Below are 21,831 nucleotides of genomic sequence, written 5' to 3' on the forward strand. Positions count from 1 at the left end.
ATCCACCTCGATCATATCGTAGCGATGCTTAGGCGAAGCCCTGCGTCGGTAGCATCATCATCACCGTCATCATGCCGTCGTGCTGACGGAACTCTCCCTCGAAGATCTGCTGGATTGGAGTTCGTGGGATGTCATCGAGCTAAACGTGTGCTGAACTCGGAGGTGCCGTATGTTCGGTACTTGGATCCGTCTGATCGTGAAGACGTACGACTACATCAACCGCGTTGTGCTAACGCTTCCGCTTTCGGTCTACGAGGGTACGTGGACACACTCTCCCCTCTTGTTGCTATGCATCACCATGATCCTGTGTGTGCATAGGAAAATTTTGAAATTACTACGTTACCCAACACTATTGTAAACCCTACACTGAGTTTAGCAAGGGAGTACAAATAGTGATCTAGGAGTAGATCACTGGACAACGGTCAGAATTATCCTTAGTGGAATACGGATATGTTTCTCGATTATGGAGGTGACTAAAGGATCGTCGTAAAGGGTTACGTCGATGCAAATTTTGACACTGATCCAGATGACTCTAAGTCTCAATCTGGATACATTTTGAAAGTGGGAGCAATTAGCTAGAGTAGCTCTGTGCAGAGCATTGTTGACATAGAAATTTGCAAAATACATGCGGATCTGAATGTGGCAGACCCGTAGACTAAACTTCTCTCACAAGAAAAACATATCACACATTAGTATTCTTTGGGTGTTAATCACATAGCGATGTGAACTAGATTATTGACTATAGTAAACCCTTTGGGTGTTGATCACATGGTGATGTGAACTATTGATGTTAAATCACATGGCGATGTGAACTAGATTATTCACTCTAGTGCAAGTGGGAGACTGAAGGAAATATGCCCTAGAGGCAATAATAAAGTTATTATTTATTTCCTTATTTTATGATAAATGTTTATTATTCATGCTAGAATTGTATTAACCGAAAACATAATACATGTGTGAATACATAGACAAACATAGTGTCACTAGTATGCCTCTACTTGACTAGCTCATTAATCAAAGATGGTTAAGTTTCCTAACCATAGACATGAGTTTTCATTTGATTAACGGGATCACATCATTAGGAGAATGATGTGATTGACTTGACCCGTTCTGTTAGCTTAGCACTTGATCGTTTAGTATGTTGCTATGCTTTCTTCATGACTTATACATGTTCCTATGACTATGAGATTATGAAACTCCCGTTTACCGGAAGAACACTTTGTGTGCTACCAAACATCACAACGTAACTGGGTGATTATAAAGGTGCTCTACAGGTGTCTCCGAAGGTACTTATTGGGTTGGCGTATTTCGAGATTAGGATTTGTCACTCCGATTGTCGGAGAGGTATCTCTGGGCCCACTCGGTAATACACATCACTTAAGCCTTGCAAGCATTGCAACTAATGAGTTAGTTACGGGATGATGTATTACGGAACGAGTAAAGAGACTTGCCGGTAACGAGATTGAACTAGGTATTGAGATACCGACGGTCGAATCTCGGGCAAGTAACATACCGATGACAAAGGGAACAACGTATGTTGTTATGCGGTTTGACCGATAAAGATCTTCATAGAATATGTAGGAGCCAATATGAGCATCCAGGTTCCGCTATTGGTTATTGAACGAAGACGTGTCTCGGTCATGTCTACATAGTTCTCGAACCCGTAGGGTCCGCACGCTTAAAGTTCGATGATGGTTATATTATGAGTTTGTGTGTTTTGATGTACCGAAGGTAGTTCGGAGTCCCGGATGAGATCGGGGACATGACAAGGAGTCTCGAAATGGTCGAGACATAAAGATCGATATATTGGACGACTATATTCGGACATCGGAAAGGTTCTGAGTGGTTCGGGTATTTTTCGGAGTACCGGGGAGTTACGGGAATACGGGGGAAGAAGTATATGGGCCTTATTGGGCTTTAGGGGAGAGAGAGAGAGGAGCCCCCCCCCCAATCACTAGTCTGAATTGGACTAGGGGGATGGGCGGCGCCCCTCCTTCCTTGTCTCCTACTCCTACTACTTGGAAGGGGAGGAATCCTACTCCCGGTGGGAGTAGGACTCCTCCAGGACGCGCCATAGGGGCTGGCCCTCTCCCCCTCCTCCACTCCTTTATATACGTGGTCAGGGGCATCCCATAGAGACAACAATTGATCCCTTGGATCTCTTAGCCGTGTGTGGTGCCCCTCTCCACCATAGTCCACCTCGATAATATCGTAGCGGTGCTTAGGCGAAGCCCTGCGACGGTAGATCATCAACATCGTCACCACGCCGTCGTGCTAACGGAACTCCCCCTCAAAGCTCGGCTGGATTGGAGTTCGAGGGACGTCATCGAGTTGAACGTGTGCAGAACTCGGAGATGCCGTGCGTTCGGTACTAAATCGGTCGGATCGTGAAGATGTACGACTACATCAACCGCGTTGTGCTAACGCTTCCGCTTTCGGTCTACGAGGGTACGTGGACACACTCTCCCCTCTCGTTGCTATGCATCACCATGATCTTGCGTGTGCGTAGGATTTTTTTTGAAATTACGTTCCCCAACAAAGGTCGGAGGGGGGTCGGTGATGGGGACGACGGCGCGGATGATGGATGGGGCTCCTAGATTTCTGTAAAAACAAAAACCCTATAAGCTATCAAGTAATCAAATGCATACGCCTTGCATAGTGCTCTCCAATTTTAGCATTCAAATTAGGAGTACTTTTCCAATTTGATCATTCAATAAGCAAAACCAAATCGTAAAATAAAGTAGTATTCAAATTAGCATGCATTCAATTATAAGCAAAACTACATCATCTCTTGCGTCCGTACATCGTCGAATATTATCACTAATACTCCTCGAATACTATCATACATATAGCATCGCTAATACAGCTAGAACCGTAGCGCCCAACGGGTATCGGCGCGGGCGGTGGACACCCAAAGAGAAGGAACCATCACAGGATCATAGGTCCAGTGAGATCCCTGAAGAACCTACCAGGTATTGTCGGACCTTCCCTTCAACGCAACCATGTAGCAACGGACGTGCCCGTCCTCCTCGCTGACACGGTGACGTACCACCTCCGTGGTGTCCGGAAGCCTCGGCACCGTCGTTGGCCCACGCGACCGCCACCAAACAAGGATCGGGTCAACGGCGGGCTGGCTCCTCACCAACCTACGCCCCCCAGAAGGTAGCACCTCCCAATACCAGCCCGGCAGAGCCTAGTCCCGGACATGGCCCCTCTGATCAAGCCGTCCACCTCCGCCGAGTCGACGACGAGGATGCGGGATAGGCATCATCGACGCCGATGCGGGAATAATTGCTTGAACTAAAAAAATAAACTATTTCTATTAATTTTCTTGCTAAAAATAAACTACTTCTATAGTAAAATAAAGTAGTTTTATTAAATCAACTAGCTAGTTCAACTACTAAGCACTTACTATAAATAAAATAAAGTAGTACTTACTAAAAATAAACTACTTCTATATATAGTAAAATAAAGTAGTTTTATTAAATCAACTAGTTCAACTACTAATTAAGCACTTACTATAAATAAAGTAGTTTTATTAAATCAACTAGTTCAACTACTAATTAAGCATTTACTATAAATAAACTAGTTTAACTAGTTCAACTACTAATTAACCACCTCCGCGGTGTCCGGAAGAAGAAAAAAAAGAGGAGAAGAAGAAAGGATTAATAGAGAAGATCGGAAAAAAGAAGAAAATTCTTCTCCTCTATTCCTTTCTTCTTTTCCTCCTTTTCCTTCTTCTTATTTATTTCTCCTCTTTTTTGTGCAAACGTTGCAGGTCCTCTCGTGCCTTAGCTATATCTTTTGTCTTCCCATACACGCCCAAGAAGCCTAGCAGGTTCATGCAAAGGTTCTTCGTCACGTGCATCACATCGATTGAAGAGCGGACCTCTAGGTCTTTCCAGTGGGGTAGGTCCCAAAATATAGATTTCTTCTTCCACATGGGTGCACGTCCCTCATCGTCATTCGGAACAGCTAGTCCGTCGGGACCCTTTCCAAAGATTACGTGTAAATCATTGACCATAGCAAGTACGTGATCACCGGTACGCATGGCGGGCTTCTTTCGGTGATCTGCCTCGCCTTTGAAATGCTTGCCTTTATTTCGACATTGATGGTTGGTCGGAAGAAATCGATGATGGCCCAGGTACACATTCTTCCTGCATTTGTCCAGGTATATACTTTTGGTGTCAGCTAAACAGTGCGTGCATGCGTGGTATCCCTTGTTTGTCTATCCTGAAAGGTTACTGAGAGCGGGCCAATCGTTGATGGTTACAAATAGCAACGCGTGGAGGTTAAATTCCTCTTGTTTGTGCTCATCCCACGCACGTACACCGTTTCCATTCCACAGCTGTAAAAGTTCTTCAACTAATGGCCTTAGGTACACATCAATGTCATTGCCGGGTTGCTTAAGGCCTTGGATGAGAACTGGCATCATAATGAACTTCCGCTTCATGCACATCCAAGGAAGAAGGTTAAACATACATAGAGTCACGGGCCAGGTGTTGTGATTGCTGCTCTGCTCCCCGAAAGGATTAATGCCATTCGTGCTTAAACCAAACCATACGTTCCTTGGGTCACGTGCAAACTCAGCCCAGTACTCTCTCTCAATTTTTCTCCACCGCGACCCGTCAGCGGGTGCTCCCACCTTCCCGTCTTTCTTACGGTCCTCACTGTGTCATCGCATCAACTTGGCATGCTCTTCGTTTCTGAACAGCCGTTTCAACCGTGGTATTATAGGAGCATACCACATCACCTTCGCAGGAACCCTCTTCCTGCGAGGCTCGCTGACAACATCACCAGGGTCATCCCGTCTGATCTTATACCGCAATGCACCGCATACCGGGCATGCATTCAAATCCTCGTACGCACCGCGGTAGAGGATGCATTCATTAGGGTATGCATGTATCTTCTGCACCTCCAATCCTAGAGTGCATACGACCTTCTTTGTTGCGTACGTACTATCGGGCAATTCGTTATCCTTTGGAAGCTTCTTCTTCAATATTTTCAGTAGCTTCTCAAATCCTTTGTCGGGCACAACATTCTCTGCCTTCCACTGCAGCAATTCCAATACAGTACCGAGCTTTGTGTTGCCATCTTCGCAATTGGGGTACAACCCTTTTTTGTGATCCTCTAACATGCGATCAAACTTCAGCTTCTCCTTTTGACTTCCGCATTGCGTCCTTGCATCGACAATGACCCGGTGAAGATCATCATCATCGGGCACATCGTCTGGTTCCTCTTGATCTTCAGCAGCTTCCCCCGTTGCAGCATCATCGGGCACATCGTCTGGTTCCTCTTGATCTTCAGCAGCTCCCCCCGTTGCAGCATCACTGTATTCAGGGGGCACATAGTTGTCATTGTCCTCTTCTTCTTCGTTGTCTTCCATCATAACCCCTATTTCTCCGTGCTTCGTCCAAACATTATAGTGTGGTATGAAACCCTTATAAAGCATGTGGGTGTGAAGGATTTTCTGGTTAGAGTAAGACTTCGTATTCCCACATATAAGGCATGGACAACACATAAAACCATTCTGCTTGTTTGCCTCAGCCACTTCGAGAAAATTATGCACACCCTTAATGTACTCGGAGGTGTGTCTGTTACCATAAATCCATTGTCGGTTCATCTGCGTGCATTATATATAATTATGTGTGTCAAAGGTAAGAAAATCAGACAAGTATCTATCTAAAGTAAAAAATCAGAAAGAAGATAAGAACAAGATGCTCACCACGGTGGTGCCAGCGACGAGATCGGCGCGGGCGATCGACGGTGGTGAAGACAGGGACGGGGCATGACGGACCGCTAAACCTAGACAAATCTCGGGAAAAATGAAGCTCGGAGGTCGAGCTTTGAGAGGAGAAAACTTAACTAGCGTGGCTCGGGCATTTCATCGAACACCTCATGTGCATAGGAGGTGAGCTAGAGCACCCAAATACCCTTCCCTCGCCGGCCAAAACAACAGAGCAGTGTGGACTGCTCTGCTGGCCGGCGAGGGGGTATATATAGGCAACTCATTTGTCCCAGTTCATGGCTGGAAGCGGGACTAAAGGCCCCCCTTCTATCCCGGTTCTAGGCACGAACCGGGACCAATGGTTGTGGGCCAGGATCGAGGCCCATTGGTCCCGGTTCGTGCCTAGAACCAGGATAAATTGGTCCACATAAACCGGGACAAATTCCTCCTGAGGCCCGGCCGGGCCCCTGGGCGCACGAACCGGGACGTATGCCCCCCATGGGTCCCGGTTCTTGAGTGAACCGGGACTAATGGGCTTGGCAGGCTCGAACCAAAGCCCTATTTTCTGCTAGTGTATGGCAGGTACTTTTTCTGATCATCCAAATTTGTTTTTCTTTTAGAATCTATCTGAAGGTAAATGATCACTGGGAGGTTTGTGTGAGTCCAAGTGAAGGCCAATTTCAGAAGGTTAGTGGCAAGTTTCCTGCACAACTATGTTGTAGTGTGTTGTTTCAGGTATACCTCAGACATTTGTTTGGGTTGCATATCAGTTTTGTAAATGGAATTGCGACCATAAGAGGTGGAACTCATGTTGACTACCTTGCAGACCAAATCGCCAACTATTTGATGGGCATTGTGAACAGGACAAACAAGTGCGCTAACATGAAACTGGATACTGTGAAGGGCTACCTATGGGTATTTGTTAATGCTCTCATTGAAGACCCTGCCTTTGATTCACCAACCAAAGAGACCTTGATCACTCCTCAGAGAAGCTTTGGGTCCAAGTGTGAGCTCTGCGAATATTTCCTTAGGAGGGGTATGTGATTAGATAATTTTGGTATCATCCTTGATTTGTCTATTGAGGCTGCACCACTAATGATAATGTTCACTTCTTACAATTGCAGTCGCTAGCGTTGGTGTTGTCGGCAAACTCCTTTCTTTGGCCGAGTACAAACTAAGCAAGGAAGCCAATCTGGATCCTCTCCCACATTCATCTACTCCTATGCAGCATATGCAGGCCCCACCAAGACCCACCCAAATATTTTCAAAGATACATGGAGTACATCATAGAGAAACCAAGAAACGTGACCATGACGATGTGTTCCTTGAGAGATACCTAAAACTGAAGCGGGAAGAAATTGATCGGTTTGCTGCAATTGAGGAGAGGAAGCTGGAGGATCCATGCAGCATTACCAAGTGTATCACAACAATCGAAAAGTTACAAGGTCTGCAAGTAGGTGATATTTTAGTGGCAGCAGATATCTTCGAAAGTAAGAAGAATAGGGAAGTTTTATTATCCTTCTCTACAGATGTTCTTCGGTTGGCTTGGGTTAAAAGGGAGATTGTGCTCAGCCAATTGCGGTCACGCATTAGTGAAGCTTTTATTCAGTAGGTAGCAATACCTTTGGTCTGTTTAATCAGACGTAGTGACCCAGATGACAAATATCTATTTTGGTAGTACCTAGATGGCGGAACTTTCATTGTGGTGGCTTCATATGTACGATTCATATATCATGTCAAGGCGTGAGAAAATAATTTAAATCAACAAATAATGTTTCAACTAATGGTAATGAACTTGCATCTCATATTACATTTTCTGAGAACCCATATCTGCTATAGCATCTCCTTTTGATTTCTGACTTCTCTGGAGTAATTAAATGCATGAATATCTCCATGATAGTTGTGGTCTCTGTTTGTTACAGCAACAATCCTTTGTAGATGAATGGCCAAGGAGCATTGTTGCGCTAGGATATGCAGTCGTGTGAAATTATGAATAACACAAGCAGCAACAGATATGCAATCTTTTTGTGAACCGAGTGATGTGAAATGAAACAACTTTTAGTATAGGAATATTTTTCAGCATACCAATAGTCCTCTGACTATAATTTCAAAGTTGTGAATTACAAAGGTTGAATAGTTCCTGATCATCTTTGGGCTTCTGACGAGTCCTTGTTCTTGTAACTGATATCTAGTAACTACGATGTGAAGCAAGAAATTATGGCATGCTTGTATATAGCCAACATCTACAAGATAAAATTTACCAGGAGGTACTTCAAAACCATGGTTAAGTACATTTTGTAGAACCCTTGGATCTGAAGCCGACCCATGGACACCAATTGAAAATGTCAAGTGTTTGAACCCTATCCTGTTTCCCCCTCGAGCCATCCGCATCATCAACCTCTAAATTGTTATAATTTAAATTCTCACCTAAATGCTCTTGTTCTACTAGTTTTTAAGTGAAAAAAGAGAATCTTCAGTATCATTATCCGACCGACGTCCCAAGCACCACACTGATGCTAGATATATTTAAAGAAATAACAGAAATAGACATACTCTTCTTTTCCGAGAACTAGGCATACTTGATGATCTACTTTAAGTAAAGTACATAGATTCTTGATTGTGCCATGTGCATTGCGCTGCCCATGCCTCATCAACATTGTCCCGAAGACCAAGTCGCTCATTGCATCAAAGATCGTCCTTGTGTGGTAGGTCGAAGCAAACTTCTCTATCTCACCAACAGTTTGGCTATAGCTTCCGGTTAAGGATGGCAATGGGTAGGGTATGGGCAGGGTAGAGCAATACCATACCCATACCCGTTTAGTTAGTGGTTACAAAATTCTACCCATACCCGTACCCATGAGTATGAAACTTTACCCATACCCATACCCGGCGGGTACCCGTACCCATTGGGTACTCAAGGGTAGAACAAATAGTCCACAAGTTGTTCACAATTTTACGCTCATTGAGTAAATGACCAAGTAGATGAGTCAATAACAAGTAGATGAGTAAATGATCAATATCAAAATTTAGAAACCACAACATACTCTGAAGTCAATAGCAGTAGACGAGTCATATGGCAAATTAATGACTAATTAACGATAAATTCACATTAATTCACAAACGGGTAGGGTATGGGTATACCCGCAGGTACAAGGCTATACTCGTACCCTACCCATGACTTAACAGGTAGGGTATGGGTACTACCCATGGGTATATATAAAAGTGTACCCATACTCTGCCCATGCGGGTACGGTACCCGCGGGTAAAATTGTCATCCTTACTTCCGGTGAATACCCATAACAAAGCATCACGTTGTACTGGTGTCATGGAGCCATTGGTCTTCTAGTGAATACTCCAATTGTAACATGGGTATAGCTTCCTGAATAGCAAGGCTAAATGGTGCATCACAGCAGTGCCCAACTCCAACTGCCATGATGCACGACGGTGCACTGATCATGAAGTTGTAGTTGGGCATTGCTATGATCATTGCATCATGGCATTGCGTTGATTACTTATTGTGGTCCACTAAACTGACAAGGCTGTGAAGATGGAGTGGAACACCGCTGGTCAACGGGTCCATGTCGTTGTTGGCACGAAGGATGCCGAGGACATCATCTCGACGAACCGCTGTGTCAAGAGGGCGGTTGTGCCGGGCAAGATCGCTGAGATGAGCAAGCCTGTGCGGATTGGCCGCATGCCAAGGCTTAGCCATGAGGAGGGAGCAAGGATCCACTCATGTTCTACATGCAAATCAAGGACGCCGAGGACATTGCCATGCTGGTAATTCCCAAGGCCTTCTGAACCGTGATGAAGCACTGGCTCATCCTGAAACCTCCACATGTCATCAGACTGTGTGCAAACAAGTGGTGCGAGTTATGGGTTCAGGTGCAGATCTTTCAGGGGGAGATGGTGGTGGCGAGTGGCTGGAACTACTCCTGCAACAAGTACAAGATCATCCCCGGCGACCTACTCATCCTCAAGATGTCGGGTCTCGGCTTCAATGTGGAGATCTACACCATCGGCACCTCCATCATTTGTCGGCTCAGGTGCACCAATCGCACTACTACCAAGGTGACCTGACTCGTACACTTGCTCTTGTCTGGATTGCTATCTTTTTTGCTATGATCTATATATTTTGCCTAGGATCAGCACCCTGGGGTTGTGCGGGGGCACCCCATGCCCTGTTGTCTTAAAACAAATGTAATGTTAATTGTGTGGTTGTGTGCACTGTGTAATTGCGTGGTACATTTATGAGAATCCATACTTTCAATAGGCAAGAGCCAGCTCGAAGATCAACTTGTGTAGGGGTATTGTTAATTGTGTTTCTACTTGATATGTCTGGTGTTGTTGTGAAGTGTGTTGCATTAGTTCATCAAATTTGAAAGGGGTGAGCAGAACAACACAATCTACATGGCCAAACAGATGTGATTTGCATCTGCTCACCCTGAAGCATAATGCAAGCTACCAAACAGCCGACATGAAATTCATGCTACCAAACCATGTGCACAATATGGTTTTCAGTCTATAGTTGCTCAGCGTGTCCAAGATGAGCCACAGATGGCAAAAATACGACGGAGGCCACGAAACAAGCACATAGGGTTTATCTGTCTTTTGAGTTCTAAGAATCAAACTTGAGAGAGAGAAGCTTAAGTATGGGATCTTGATAAGCACACGTGTGAACCCGAGAAAATGGTGGGCCGGGCCGGGTTTATAAAAGCCCGGCCTTCATTTCTTAAGCCTGAGTCCAGCCCAAAGCCCGAAATACTCCCTGTTTTCAAGCCCGAGCCCGGCCCGAATGTTGTTCTTTAGTATGCGCACGTGCAAGCCCGGACCGAAGCCCGAAAGCCCGGTCCAAAATACAGGAAAATAGAAGCCTGAGCCCGACCCGAACTATCTTCCAGACTACAAAGCAAAGCCCCAGCCCAGGCTCAGGTTGGGCTGTCCATGCCTGGATTTACGTGTGGCACAAACACATGCCAACTCCGATCGTCTTTTATGACAAGTTTAGTGACGTGAGAATGATAACTTTAGTTGTCAACCATGGAAACTTTCTTTTCAGATGGCAAGTTCAACTTTTTTTGGTTTGTTTTTTCTTTTTTAATGGCAATTTAGTTGTAAAAAAACATTAGGGCCTAAGTGTTTCATGCCACACGAGTAGCACTTATCATTTGGGTAAGTAAAAGGCTGATGTAAAACGTCTAAGACAACTACTTAACCGTAAATAGTAACTGGTTTGTCATGGCGCATCACGACCATGGATTATGATGAGGTGACTTGGAGCGATCTCAGCCCTTCGTTAACTGAATGTAAACCGCAGCGTTCTTCAGGCTTATCGTAGCACCATGTTTTACACTCACACGTTCCTTACTATTTGGGCTCGCAAGATTAGAAATGAGAAAATTTCTTATTTGACACTACCTTAAAATCTGCTTCTTTATTTGATATTGAAAAAAAAAATCTTTTCTATTTGACACAAGTTTTAAGTTTTATTCCCTATATGACATTTTCGTTCATTTTGAGTCTAAATGACACCTGAAAAGACTCTTTTGCCTCTCATGTGGTATGTGTGGGGAAGACAATAGCGCACACACGCAGCAATACATACACATGCACCAACACACACGCGCACGCACACACGCAACAACACGCATGCGCACGTGCACACACACACGCAGCAACACACATGCACTCGCGCGCGCGCACACACACGCACACACATGCATACGCACACACACATACACACACGCAGCAGCAGCACACACGCAGGCAGCACATAGGCACGCAACAGCACACACACGCGCGCATATACACACGCAGTAGCAAACACACGCAACGGCACACATGCACACACACATGCAGCAGCAGCACACATGTGCGCGTGCACACACACACGCAACAGCACACACGCGCACACACATACCGCATGAGGGGCAAAATTGTCTTTTCAGGTGTCATTTAGGTTCAAAATGAACGAAAGTGTCGTATAGGGAATAAAATTTAGGACTAGTGTCAAATAGGAAAGAAAAACTTTTTCAGTGTCAAATAAGGAACCAGATTTTAAGACAATGTCAAATAAAAGAAATTTCTCATTAGAAATGGGGACAGATTTGTTGCCATCCGTCCTAACCGCGTATCCTGGAATGGAATGGAGTCAATGGACGTCCTGGAATGGAAACGAACACTGCCACCGCGCTCGACTCTGGATTCTAAAATAGAGTCCTCACGACCACCGCGCTCACCGCCAGCCGTCGCCACGGACGTCAAGCACTCCACCTCCGGCTCTTCATCTAAAGGCGGCCAAGCCGGGACCGGCCGGAAACAGCCTCTTCCCACTCGCCGGAGTTCGCGCGATCCTTGGCATACCTCGGCCCCTTTCCCGATGGCAGAGGCAGACCTCGAACGGTCAATACCTTCTTCAATGGTGGACGGCCTTAAACCAGGGCAAAGGAAGGTTCTATTCTGCTCGTTCAAGAGGAACTTGATTGAAGAAACTAAGGTGTGTGCGTGCCAAAGTGTTCGTGAATTTATTTTGTGGTAGAAAAGAGTTGTTGAATTCGCGCATTTGGAGTCATCAATCATGGCATATATTCCTGAATTCGTTGCGCCTTCGTTGGCTACAGGTGTCGCACTTGGCTGCTTATGTGTCGGAACACGCAGCATACCACCATGGCGATCAGAGTCTGGCAGGCATAATCATAGGAATGGCTCAAGATTTTGTTGGCAGCAACAATGTCAGTCTTTTGGAGCCCCGCGGCCAGTTCGGTACCAGGTGCCTAGGGGGCGAAGATGCTGCTGATGCCGCTGATATCTTCACCAGATTAGCACCTATCACCCGTTTAATTTTTTCCAAGGACGATGATGTTCTTCTCGACTATTTGAATGAAGATGGAAAGTCGATTGAACCCAGTTGGTAATGCTCTCTTCGAATTAGCACTCATCCTGCATGATTGCAAAATGGATTGATTTTTGTATGCCTAAAACATGCCGTCTTTTCTTCAGGTATGTGCCAATCATTCCCATGGTTTTGGTCAATGGAACTGGCATTGACAATGGGTCAAACAGCTATGTCCCAAACTATAATCCAAGAGACATTATCGCTAATCTAAAACGGTTGCTTAATGACGAGACTGTTGTACCAATGGACCCTTGGTACAGGGGGTTCAAGGTCAGCTAGTCCTGACACATTTTTCTAATGCAAATTTGGCTCCTTAATTCAACATTGATTTTTCATGCAAATTTTCTGCTCATAACCTGACAAGGCTCTTTGAAGGAAACAAGTTCAAAGGAAGCTGGTGTCACATATACCATCACTGGTGTTATAGAGGAAGTTGATGACACCATGCTTAAAATTACGGAGCTTCCCATCCGCTGCTGGACTGCCGATTACCAGGAGTTCCTTGAATCCATGTGCCCTTGGTGGCATGATGAGGACAAGGAACCACCATTTCTAGAGGTAGGTAATAGTCATACAAATAGTTCCTTCTCTGGGTTTCAGATGATTTGACTTTATTCGACCGCAACCAATTTATAGGGAATATCGTCGCAATGTGATGATGATGATGCAAATGTGGAGTTTGATGTTATCTTGAGTCAGCAAAACATGAATGTAGCTAAGCAAGAAGGCCTCGAGAAGAAATTCAAGTTGACAAGCAGAGTAGAAACAACAAACATGCAATTGCTTGACTCGGATGGGAAGATTCGAAAATATGACACCCCAGAGGACAGTGAGTATCTCTATCTAATATGGACACAACTACAAACCCCTTCTCTTCTTGTGGATTTGAATCTGAAATAGTGTTACCTTTTCAGTACTTAAAGATTTCTTCAAACTGAGGCTCAAATTCTATGGCAGAAGAAAGGTACTCCTCTGTTCACAAATAGAAGATGTTTTAACTATTTTTCTGAATCTGATGTATATAGACACGTTTTAGATGTATTCCATATTGAAATATTCAAAATATCTTATATTTGTGACGGAGGGAGTACATGTTAACCTTTTCCTTTGCGATGGTGTTGTCGAAATGCAAACTGCCACATTAACTGATTTATGTTGTGCAGGAAGTAATGTTAGATAATATCAGAAAAGAGTTGTTGATGCCTAAGAACAAAGTGAGGTTTATTCTTGCTGTTATTTCTGGGGACATCATAGTCAATAACAGGAAGAGGGCAGAGCTATTCCTGGAGCTTAAGCAGAAGGGGTATGAGCCTTTCCCAGAGGAAAAAATTACGGCCGAGCCGGTTGCTGTAGGAGCTACAGCAGTAGATGAAGCTGCAGCAGGAGTTAATGCGAGTGAATATGAGTATCTTTTCGCAATGACAGATGGTACCTTGACTCCGGAGAAGATACAGGAGCTCATCGCACTGCACAAGAATTTAGAGGACAAAGTTGAGAGTCTCTGCAAAACAACTCCAGAGACTCTTTGGCTGAGAGACCTTGCTGCTCTTGAAAAGGAATTGGATGTAATTAAGCAGTGTTTCTCTCAAATGTTTTGCCTGATGTAATGTGTTTCACCGCTTCTCACTTGCTGATTTTGATACAGGTGATTGATGCCAAATTTGAAGCTGAAGAACAGGTGCGGAAGAAAGCAGCACTACTCAAGGAACAGCGTTGGAACACTCTTGTCAAATCTCAGAAGGTACAGAGTAACACAAGTGATAAAGTTCTTAAGTTAGAGAGGACTAAGGCAGTACATGTTGCTCTTTACTAATAAAAAAATTCATAGGCAAGTGCACCGGTGACAGATGACGAGGACGAAGCATTCGAACTAAAACATCGTCTGCTTGCTTATAATCTTGATGGCTCCCTCTCCAGAACGTAGTGGTAATGCCCATGTACAATGCTGTGTGTTTGTGCACATGAAATATCCATCTCTTACAGAAGATTAAGCTGATGGCGTAACCACTTTTGCAGGCACGGAAACTGAGAATGCAGAAGGACAGCAGAAAAGGGGAAAGAAAAGAAGGAACGAGCCAAGCAAAAGAGGCAGCAACTGCAGTGCACCTTCTCCTGCGAAGAAGGTGCGAAAGATGAGGGAATCCCCCTTCAACAAGAGGAGCGGATTCGATTTGCGTGAGCACTTCAGCTGCAATAGAAGATGCTGATCTGCTCAGCCTAAGAGGAAAGCAATCCACATCCATTCCGGCCGCGTGTAGGGTGGCGTAGTCCCAGTTCCCTGCGATCCTGATGGGCAGATGGGGATAGCCCAGTTCTGCACCATGTGGGTTTGCGCATCATGTCTTTTGCTGCTGTTCTGTGTGCCAGTTTCGCTTTAGTTCCTGGTGGTTTGTAAGACACTGGCTTCTGTTAATAGAAATCAGAGAGGGGGCTCTCTTTATCAACAAAAAAAAAACATTCCGGTCGGAAGCGGCGATATTGACTCTAGATGAAGAAGTGTACTGGACTTGAGTGACGATAATGGCTACTCCCATGAAGAGTAAACTCCTAAGCACAATGGCCCAAAGAGTGTGTGGGCTGCAGTGAGACTGTCTAGTTTCCGTGTCGGGGTACTCCGTTTGTGGCCCATGCGTTGAGATGATCGCTATGGAGGGGGCACTCATTGTGCGTTGAGTCAGCATTTTCCGGCTTGGGTATGTAGGGTGTGCCAGGATCGCTGGGCAGGAGGGAACTTGGATTTAGCGGATTAGGAAGTGAGAGCTGAATACCACACAACTACAGAGATGAATTGTCTCTGGAATATAACATCTATCTATATATATATCTTCTAAAATAAGGGAATTGTTATTAAGGCAGAAGAAAGGGAACGGCTTAGATTAAGCAACAACAAATAATAGCAATGAACGGTTCAGATTGACATGTAAAAGATAACTAATTTAGCAGCAAGTCAGGAGATAGACAGAGTCATTGATGTAATTTTATTTTTTACTGGTCGCTTTATTTTTCATTGTCTTTCCATTGTACTAGCTATTATCTTTCTTGATAATTATAATATATAAGATGCCCTTTCAGTATCTTTTTTTTAAGAAAGACTAGTAATGAAAAAATAGTGAACATAATTCTCCTTGAAATGGATGTGCCTACAATTTCAAGGCCCGGCTAAAAATTTGGGCTGAAACCATGCCGTTATTCTACCCTATTGCATAGACCCACCCTCAGGTGTCACTGATTTGTCAAGTTACCATCACAGCGAGATGAAAGATGGAAACTAACTGAAATCCCAGGAAATGCTGACTCGTAGATCAGGTCCAGATGCTCGGCTCAAATATGCACATGGTGATTTCTGAGGCAAACCAAAATAACATTTCACCTAGAGTGAAACTTATGTCCAGGGAGAAATAGTTCAAAGAAGCAAGCTTCCCCTTCCTTTCTTGATTTTACTTGCCTGCTACGAATGCTATCTAGAGGTGTGCACTCACTAATTTAAGATTACCTGAGCAGAAGGCTACATGATGTTCTAGCATTCCAGATACTCCTTTAGATCCAGCTTCAATGAACTATTCCAGTATATCTCAGAGCTACCACGCTCAGAAATTGTTGAAGTGGCTGGCTCCAATGAAACGCCCTCCAGGGCCTCAGCTAAATCTGAATCCCAAAGCCCTAAACTGCAAGCCTTCCTGTAGACATCAAAACCTGCAGCTTTCAGACCTTCTGAGAAGAAATTATTTAGTGAGGGACTCTCCAAGCTTATGTCTCTTAGTAATTCACTTGCAGTATCAGAACTACGAAATATCAAAGCTGAGCATGTCTTGTCCAACAATCTTAGATCAAAATCCTTTGAGAAGACATGATGCAATCTTGCAAGGCGGGATCTCAGCTCTTCTGCAGATGTCTCCCTAAAGCCCCACAAGAAAACAACACTCTGGGTGCTCGCTGTCCTTGTGGTATCTGGCTCATTAGTGCAGTCAACACCATCAGATTCTTCCACCATGCAACCGGGATAAAGAATGTTACGGTGATCTTCAACTGTGTAATGCTGCTCACCAGACTGAGATTGACAATTGGGAGTGATTTTAAGTAACTTGCTTAGCTTAGCAAATAATTTTGTTATTCTCAGAACATTTTCCCCACTTTTTGTGACACCCTTGGTACCATCTGTGCAAACCGAGAAAGAGAGAGCGGGAGTTCAATTCAAAATGCCGCTAAGAAAGCATTAAAATGATGTATGCAACAATTTAAGGCTCACACCTACTACTAGTTACAAATAATATACTCCATTTTCTAAAATATGATGAGCAAGGAGAAACTCCATAGTTTATTAGCAACATGGTGTGTTAATTAAGTTAGCTGGAACTGTACCTTGCAGTGGTATTTCTATTTCCATTGGCACAAAGTACTGTCTCTGTAAGTAACTCAGAGCTGCTTGTATATTCTTCGCTTTTCTCAAAGGGCTAATTTCTCGCCACAAGTGGCCAATATCAACAACACTAGAGAAAACCAGCCTCGAAGAACACATAAATTCATGCAGGTTCGGCGGAAGAGGCGCAATAAATTGTGTGTGCATCATTGTTAGGTCTGAGAAGAAAAAAATAAGTTATACTATTTTAGAAATGACAGGTCGATAAAAAATTAGTGATGCATCAACATACCATTCAAGCAATTGTATGATATGATTGGTTTCTCTGAAGATGCTACTAGATCAATAACTTCCCGAAATCCGCGAAACTTCAAATTCTGCTCATCTTCCAATTTTTGGATGTCCATCTGAAAAAAAAGAGTTCCCAAAGAAGAAAAAAAGAAACCAGATTAAGATTACGCCATTTAGTTACATTTAAATGGTGTTGCCAAGTTTTAGGGATACAAACCAGGAGAAGATTTTTATCCTCTGCAGAACTAGTAAAGATCACACGCACAGCCCTAGGCACCCCACCTTTATCCGGAACAACAAGAGGTACAAGATCACCAGAGGTACCATTTACTGTCTGCAGTATAGCTCAACATCATCAATGATTTGGAGTTAAATTTTATACAGATTGCGCCCTACGGGTGAGCACATACAAATCAGACCCTGCTAAAAGCATGTCATCTATTCCACATTTGTCAGTTCTTTATCACAACACCTAGCTCTTGTAGCCAAAACAACAGTAAAAATACTAAAGAGCATGAGAAAGTGAATATATTATGTTTTTCCTTGGAGGAGTCTAATAGTGTCACATTCGTAAAAAAAAGAGTCTAATAGTGTTAAGAAAATGACAAAAAGAATTTGGGAAAAAACATGAAATGTAAAGTAGAGAAACCACACCTCCAAAACAAGTTGAACTTGGCGATCACTGCAAACATCGATGGTCATACTGGGCCTTGAACCATATGATTCACTGCCCATGATTAGTTTTCTGAGAGAACTAACTAAAGATCCTGCACGGTAAGACTTCATGTTAGGAGATATCTAACTATCTAAATAATACAGAGTAGCCTTAGTATTATTTATCGAAAGTGCCCTACCATCAGCTGTTTTACTGGGTTCTGCACATCCTTTACGCCAATGCTGAATTCTTGACTTAATTCTAGTTGTAAAAACTGAATCAGCAACGGATGCACTTGCTGATGGAGATGGCTGCTGAAGATGAGGGCTGAAAGTCTTTTGCCTAGCCAAGGATTCTTGCACCCTTGATAGGTAAGATATACCTGCCAATATAAAAATTAAGCCCTCTATCAAATAACCAAATTTGCCATTTGTTTGGGTGCATGATGTAGGACTCACCATCATAAATGCACATATTAAAATCAAAACCATCACGGGCCATCGATGAAAAGTAAGATGATTGGCAGGAGAAACTATAAGAAGGCATTCCAAGCTGTAGTTCATCTCTGGGAAACAAGTGGAAATTGTACCTGTACAACCAAAAGACCGACAGGAGCATCAGTAATGATGACAGAAATCAATAGACTGGAGCACAGAAACAGAGCAAGCATAATCCTCAAAAGGATGAAACCTGGATTAATTAAATGAACCCAAAGTGTAAAATTAAACAGACATTTACAAGCAATAACTCAGATGATCCATAATAAATGGAGATTTTAGTCCTACAGTCATAAGATATAGTCATTACACATGACAGAACATCGACCAAAGAATATTCTTTGGGGTAGCAGCGCGAGCAACAGAATTTAGTATGACAAAACTGAAAGCAGGTTTGGCAGGCAATCCTGAGATTTTTCAAGCAGCTTTATTGCTCTTTCATATGTCATTTCTGTGAGATATTTCATGTCCCTGTCAGTTGCTTGCTAGTTTGGAAAGTATGATTTTTTCGTTTTTATGCAAGGAAAAGTATGCTTCATTTTATTACCAACGATCCAGCTCCTTGATTCACAGGAGGATTTTGGTAACTCCCTTTTTTCGAACAGGGTGTTAAAACCTCCGACCTCTACATCATTGTTATGCACACAACCATCTTTATTGAAATTGATGCAAGGCAGCGAGGCCAAAGACATCAACAAAAGGAGTACAAGACATAGACAACTACGGTAGAAACATCACAAGATATGAATTTAACACCTACGATTAAGTCCACTTCTTCCGCAACAGCGCCATCAAGAATGGATAAACACCCACGCGCCATCGTTGGCACGTCCGGCCGGAGACAGTCAGGAAAAGTATTTGATCCAGGTTGCCGAAACCAAACACTGAAGACCAGCATCGGCAATGAGACAACACCTTGAACAAGGTAACGACACAACTTCGTTGCTACTAAGCCCAATCAATAAATAAAGGCCAGAACAAGGGTTTCATCCCAGACATGAAGTGGTGTTTCAGTCACCATCTTCATGATAGATCTTTCCATAGTCACGCCAGTTAGAACTCCATGGCAGTCCTGAGCGGCGCTACCAAATGGTGGGATGAATTCCACCTTAGACCGTCACACCGGGAGGCCAGTCATGTTGCAGCACAGAGCTAGCCGCTGCCACTCCACACTGGCATGCCCCGACTTGCATATTCCCAGGACCGTTGCCCCGGCATCCTCCGTGTGAACAGAAGCATATGCCACCCTGCTTGATGCAGACAGAGAACCACTGACACACTCAAACCCATCAGCACGGTGCTTGTGCCGCCCTTTCTTACCAGCGTATTTGCTAAACATGATCAGCGTAAAAAGGTCCACCTACATACCAACCTGATCCCATCTTGACATTTCCTCAGAACAGGAGTAGCAAAGTTTCGTTTATGCACACAAGGTGTTCAACGAAATGCCTCAACGAGCACACAAGACATAGCCTGATGGGCCACCGCTCCAACATACTAGCTACACTATCTTACGACTGACTTCAGTCCGCACAAGATGTTTGACAGAGCACCACGCCGCAAATCCTACTTGTTGGTGGTGCTTCTTGCGGAGGAATATGAGCGAAAGGGCTGCTTACGGGTAGGCGACAACGTCGGAGCCGGAGGCGGAGCCCAAGCGGAACGGGCAGACGGCTATGTGGAGAGGCTGGAAGGACTCGGAGGCGAATTTGGCCTTGAGGTACGCCGTCTCCGCCGTGTCGACCGGCAGCGCGCGTCGCCACCCGGTGGGGGCGCCCGTCTTCAGCGCCGCGATAGCCACGTAGTCGCACTCCTTCACGTGAGCCGCCAGCTCCCGCAGAGCCTCCGGGAAGTTCCTCCTGGTGACCTGCCTCGCCGACGCGGCGGCGGCCATTGGTGGCGGAGGCAGCAGCTGAGCACGGCCGAGGTGAGGAACGAGGCGTGCAGTCTGCTCGGATCGGGGAACCGGGGGGAGGCGGCGGGCCTGAGGGTGAGGTCGGAGAACAGCGGCGACGTGGAGGCGGGGCACTGGAGAGTGGTGTCAGGCGGCGGCGGTGGCGGCGGTCGCGGGAACAGGGGTGCCGTGGAGGTGGTCGTGGGGGCAGGGCGGCGCCCAGAGACCAGACGCTGCGCTGGGGCGCTGCTATTCCCTGCTTAATGGGCCGAAGACAGTGTGGTCAATTTCACATTGGTCTTTTGTTGCAGTAGAATTTATTGTTGAAAATGTACAATCTAATAATATAGGAGTATAATATAAATAAATTAATAAGAAATAAGTAAAAAAACTCATATTGTTATAATAAATGCGCATGTAAATAAAATAAAATAATCATACTTTTCGTAAAAGTGTTCATATGCTTTTTTTAAACATTCATGTATTTTCAAAAAGTATTAAAATAATTTAAAAAGTGTGCATGTGCTTTAAACGATGTTTGCATATTTAAAAAAACTATGTATGCAATTTTCAAAAGATTTGACGCACTTTCAAAAAATCTCGTGTATTAAAAGAATGTTGAACGATTTTAAGAAGATGTGTGTGTGATTTTTAAAAACTTTTCACGTATTTTGAAAAAGATTCATTTTTTAAAAAGGTGTATTTATCAAAAATATTTGTATTTTATTAAATAAAAAATAAATAGAGAAAAAGAAATGGGAAAATAAAAATAAAAATAAAAACTGCAAAAAAAACAACTTGGAAATAACTAAAAATAAAAAATGGAAAATGGAAAAAAGGAAAGATCAAAACTAAAGCAGAAAAAATGTGAAAGAGAAAAAGGGAAACCAAAAAAGGGGACGCAACTAAGATACCTTTCCCGTCCAAACCTTGCGTTAGCCCAACTTCTACCAGTCCGCCGCCGTCACCAACCCTACGGTTTTGTCTGGCAACACCCGACGGCTATTCTGTTACTAGTAATAAAATATTATTCTGTTATCATCGGGCTCTATATAAAAGCGATATGCAAATTCCCTATCCGGAGAAACTTCAATCCGCATGCAAAAGCCCACCCGGCCACCCCACCACCTCGTCCCCTCCCTCTTATCGGCAAAACTCACTCCCCACCGGCCATCCCGCGCCCCACCGCCTCTCGGCCATCCGGCGCCCCGCCGTCGCCCTGCCACCCAGCGCCCCGCCGTCGCCCGGCCATCCCGCGCCCCGCCGCCGCCCGAGCCTCCTGCTGGCTACGCGCCCCGCCACCTCAATGCGTAGGCTGTTCACCTCGGCCGCCCCAGGCTGTTCACGTCCGCCACGAGTGTCGGTTCAACGCCGCCCCGACAAACCAGCGCACGTGGAGAACTACAAAAGAGGTTCAATTTCTGAACTTCTGAACGCCAAGAGGTTCAGTTCAGAACTTGGTATGGTGGGTGTACTACTGATAATCTCAAACTTGTTCCTCTCAACTTCAGCAA

General features: G+C 44.5%; 1 protein-coding gene and 1 pseudogene across 1 annotated transcript; one reads left to right on the top strand and one right to left on the bottom strand.

The window, feature by feature from the left end:
* Window positions 1-11,691: 11,691 nt before the first annotated feature.
* LOC125507885 lies at window positions 11,692-15,749 on the top strand (annotated as a pseudogene).
* Window positions 15,750-15,963: 214 nt separating this feature from the next.
* On the bottom strand, window positions 15,964-20,574 carry LOC125507884 (poly(A)-specific ribonuclease PARN-like). Its single transcript, XM_048672410.1, has 8 exons — window positions 20,043-20,574; window positions 18,385-18,515; window positions 18,126-18,308; window positions 17,926-18,038; window positions 17,489-17,605; window positions 17,273-17,387; window positions 16,983-17,198; window positions 15,964-16,778 (listed from the first exon to the last, which is right to left on the bottom strand). Exons 1-8 carry the CDS (start codon window positions 20,315-20,317, stop codon window positions 16,141-16,143), a joined length of 1,788 nt encoding a protein of 595 aa, XP_048528367.1. The 5' UTR covers window positions 20,318-20,574; the 3' UTR covers window positions 15,964-16,140.
* Between the last annotated feature and the right edge of the window lie 1,257 nt (window positions 20,575-21,831).

The sequence above is a fragment of the Triticum urartu genome, chromosome 5 (genome assembly GCF_003073215.2).
Source record: "Triticum urartu cultivar G1812 chromosome 5, Tu2.1, whole genome shotgun sequence".
Lineage (NCBI taxonomy): Eukaryota > Viridiplantae > Streptophyta > Magnoliopsida > Poales > Poaceae > Triticum > Triticum urartu.